The 4,641-nt window shown below is 43.3% G+C and overlaps 1 protein-coding gene across 2 annotated transcripts in view; it reads left to right on the top strand.

The window, feature by feature from the left end:
- slc12a2 (solute carrier family 12 member 2) overlaps nt 1-4,641 on the top strand; it is an 85,923-nt gene extending 81,282 nt beyond the window's left edge. For both annotated transcript variants that reach the window (XM_071204933.1, XM_034095380.2), the window contains one exon: nt 3,169-4,641. In XM_071204933.1, the coding sequence (XP_071061034.1) occupies nt 3,169-3,304 (136 nt within the window). In that variant the 3' untranslated portion in view covers nt 3,305-4,641. The remainder of the gene's footprint in view (nt 1-3,168) is intronic.

Below are 4,641 nucleotides of genomic sequence, written 5' to 3'. Positions count from 1 at the left end.
ATGTCTCTTCTACATCAACATGTGTCCCTCTTCTTCATGTCTCTTCTACATCAACATGTGTCCCCTCTTCTTCATGTCTCTTACATCAACATGTGTCCCCTCTTCTCATGTCTCTTCTACATCAACATGTGTCCCCTCTTCTTCATGTCTCTTCTACATCAACATGTGTCCCCTCTTCTCGTCTCTTCTACATCAACATGTGTCCCCTCTGTCTCTTCTACATCAACATGTGTCCCCTCTTCTTCATGTCTCTTCTACATCAACATGTGTCCCCTCTTCTTCATGTCTCTTCTACATCAACATGTGTCCCCTCTTCATGTCTCTTCTACATCAACATGTGTCCCCTCTTCTCATGTCTCTTCTACATCAACATGTGCCCCTTCTCTCATGTCTCTTCTACATCAACATGTGTCCCCTCTTCTCATGTCTCTTCTACATCAACATGTGTCCCCTCTTCTTCCATGTCTCTTCTACATCAACATGTGTCCCCTCTTCTCATGTCTCTTCTACATCAACATGTGTCCCTCTTCTACATCAACATGTGTCCCCTCTTCTCATGTCTCTTCTACATCAACATGTGTCCCCTCTTCTTCATGTCTCTTCTACATCAACATGTGTCCCCTCTCTTCATGTCTTCTACATCAACATGTGTCCCCTCTTCTTCATGTCTCTTCTACATCAACATGTGTCCCCTCTTCTTCATGTCTCTTCTACATCAACATGTGTCCCCTCTTCTTCATGTCTCTTCTACATCAACATGTGTCCCCTCTTCTTCATGTCTCTTCTACATCATGTGTCCCCTCTTCTTCATGTCTCTTCTACATCAACATGTGTCCCCTCTTCTTCATGTCTCTTCTACATCAACATGTGTCCCCTCTTCTTCATGTCTCTTCTACATCAACATGTGTCCCCTCTTCTTCATGTCTCTTCTACATCAACATGTGTCCCCTCTTCTTCATGTCTCTTCTACATCAACATGTGTCCCCTCTTCTTCATGTCTCTTCTACATCAACATGTGTCCCCTCTTCTCCATGTCTCTTCTACATCAACATGTGTCCCCTCTTCTCCATGTCTCTTCTACATCAACATGTGTCCCATCTTCTACATCAACATGTGTCCCCTCTTTTCATGTCTCTTCTACATCAACATGTGTCCCCTCTTCTTCATGTCTCTTCTACATCAACATGTGTCCCCTCTTCTTCATGTCTCTTCTACATCAACATGTGTCCCCTCTTCTTCGTCTCTTCTACATCAACATGTGTCCCCTCTTCTCTGTCTCTTCTACATCAACATGTGTCCCCTCTTCTCATGTCTCTTCTACATCAACATGTGTCCCCTCTTCTCATGTCTCTTCTACATCAACATGTGTCCCCTCTTCTCATGTCTCTTCTACATCAACATGTGTCCCCTCTTCTTCATGTCTCTTCTACATCAACATGTGTCCCCTCTTCTTCATGTCTCTTCTACATCAACATGTGTCCCCTCTTCTTCATGTCTCTTCTACATCAACATGTGTCCCCTCTTTCATGTCTCTTCTACATCAACATGTGTCCCCTCTTCTTCATGTCTCTTCTACATCAACATGTGTCCCCTCTTCTTCATGTCTCTTCTACATCAACATGTGTCCCCTCTTCTTCATGTCTCTTCTACATCAACATGTGTCCCCTTTCTTCATGTCTCTTCTACATCAACATGTGTCCCCTCTTCTTCATGTCTCTTCTACATCACATGTGTCCCCTCTTCTTCATGTCTCTTCTACATCAACATGTGTCCCCTCTTCTTCATGTCTCTTCTACATCAACATGTGTCCCCTCTTCTTCATGTCTCTTCTACCATCAACATGTGTCCCCTCTTCTTCATGTCTCTTCTACATCAACACGTGTCCCCTCTTCTCCGTTGTCCCCCTCTTCTACATCAACACGTGTCCCCTCTTCTCCATGTCTCTTCTACATCAACATGTGTCCCCTCTTCTTCATGTCTCTTCTTCATCAACACTGTGTCCACCTCTGTGGAAAGAGACTCTGAAAGTTTCAGGAACAAAAGATTTCTCTCTTTTTTGACTCCATTCTATAAAAACCTGTCTGAAAATGAGTGATCAGATTTTGGCCACTTTATGATGTCATAACGATGTGTGGTCTTGTGTAACCATAGCCAGTCAGCAACCAAGGGTACCCCCCCCCCCCCTTATCACCTGAATCTCCTCTAGACGCAGTGGTTCCCAACCCGGGAGGCGCCAGGCCTCAGATGATTTGAGGCCAAATATCATTAGACTTTTTTTTTTTTTTAAAGCCAATACATGATTGTCGCTAAAAGCTTGTCTCTACATTTCAATAAAATCTAAAAAATAATTGATTAATTAATTTGAATACAAATTCAAGTTATTAAAGGCATAAAAAGACAGAAATGTATAATTCTTTCTATAGAAATGTTTCTTCTGCCCGTAAAGTGTCCAAACCAGGTTTTTCTGGATAAGCGCATTTTTAAAACATAGTCATTGTCCATGCCGGTTTCAGTTGGATTATTTGTCAGTTGCTCCGATCAGATCGGTCTCCTCCATTTTGTAGATTATTTACGACTTTTGAATCCACATAAACACATCGGCAAAATCCGGCTTACTTTGAGCGTGTTTTAAACAGTTTAATCCCTTTGTGAATTGTTTCCACTTGCGCCGTCCTTTCATTTCTTCATACAGCGGGAATCCAGATGAGTTAATCCTGAGTCCAATAACCATCAAAGTCACTCCAATAGTGCTCCTTAATTACGCTTTCATCCTCCTTTAACAACTTCCAACAGGAGTCATTTGGGGGCGCCTGGGAAAGAAGGTTGGGAAACTACTAGCACTCTAGCTCTCCGAGGGGCGTGGGGAGGGGCTCCTTATTTTCATCTAAAGGAACAGACAGAGAATCAGCACTTTGGAAACAGGGCTGAAACAGAGGGGATTATGGGTAATGCTGCAATGATCTGTTTGGTGTTTCAGCCAATCAGAGACAGGTTCTGTATATATCTGAGAGCTGTGATAAATTGATGAAGAACAGTATGATAGGGGAACTTTAAATGAACAAACGTAAGAAAGGAAGAATAAGCTAAGTGTCTGTTCTGAAGTTACAGTATCGATGAAGCCCACTAACGATGTTCCTCTTCGGCCCCCCCCCCCCTCTCTGTGTTTAGGAGCATGCCATTGGCCAGGAAAGGCGCCGTTTCCTCCGCTCTGTACATGGCCTGGCTGGAGGTTCTGTCCAAAGATCTGCCTCCCATCCTGCTGGTGCGCGGAAACCACCAGAGCGTCCTCACCTTCTACTCTTAACACACACACACACACACACACACACACACACACACACACACAGAAAACGAAAATCCAAGAAAATTAAGTGTCACATCCAACTTCTGCCTCTGGGATCAGACCCACACACACATCCCAGATCCAGAGCCAACGACCTCACGGCGACGCACAGCCACTGCAGAAACACTGCGGACACACAGCTGGTATGATGATGATGATGATGATGATGATGATGATGATGATGGAGGAATGTCAGTGATTTTGGGTTAGGGATGGTAGTTGTAAACTTGCCCCACTCTGCTCCTCTCTCTCTCTCTATTTTATTTATTCCAAGATGTCTCAAGTTTTAGTTTTTTTCATTTCCTCATGTCAAAGTTGGTTTCTCTCTCAGGCGCCGTTCTGTTCTCATGATGATGTCATAGTTGTTGTTAATAATTGGAACCAGCTGTTTATTGGCTTGTGACGCAGCAATAATCCCCCTGTTGTTGTTATCTTTAAATATTCGGGAAGAACCAAGCTTTGCAACACCTTCTAAAGCCTTATGGATGTGCCTTCCGGTTGAATCAGACGGAACAATTCTTATCTCTATCCAGATTGACAATATTACTTATTATATTATTAGTGCATAATAGATTTATTTAGTTTTAAATGTGTTTCCTTCTTAGTAGGAGCATTGTGGTTATGCGAGTGGATTGGGTTTAATGAAGGGTGTCCACTTGATTTCAGACTTTTAACCTTAATCAATACTGTATTTCGGGGCCATGGTGTTTTTGTTTAGTTTTCACTTTCAAGTCTTCCTTTTTTTTTTTTTTTAAAGCTGCTGGATACTCACAGCGGCTTCTCGACACAGTTGAAATGTAAGATCAGAAAGATGTGAGCCATGTTCTCCATCGCCATGTAGCTGCCGAGCGACTCGATGAAGTCGTTCCTTTCTTGTGTTTCTGTGTCCGCGTGGACGGTTCTTCCCCCTGGAAACGATTTACCCAGCAAGCTTTGCCTTAACGCCAACGATTGTCATGATTCCTGTTTATAAGCCATACTGGCTGGACGGTTTGTGGGAGAATGCAGATGGAGATCCATTGGTTACGTGTTATGCGAGTGTTTCAGCACAATTCTGTTCTTACCTGTAAATGCATCTTTATTTAGTCCCCTTGCATTAGTCTGTTACTTACTGTCGGTCCACTTAGTGCCACAGTAGCACTCACGTCTGTATGTGTGTGTCTGTGTGTGTGTGATGGACATTCCTACCTAGCCTAGCTGGGCAGAGAGGATGTGACGTGTGAATGTTTCGAGGCGGAGTGACCTCTATGCATATGAGCTTGTGTTGCAGACTTGTAATAAATGTCCATGTGAACGCA

Source organism: Pseudochaenichthys georgianus, chromosome 12, assembly GCF_902827115.2.
Source record: "Pseudochaenichthys georgianus chromosome 12, fPseGeo1.2, whole genome shotgun sequence".
Taxonomy (NCBI): Eukaryota; Metazoa; Chordata; class Actinopteri; order Perciformes; family Channichthyidae; genus Pseudochaenichthys; species Pseudochaenichthys georgianus.
This window is presented reverse-complemented; position numbering and strand designations above follow the sequence as displayed.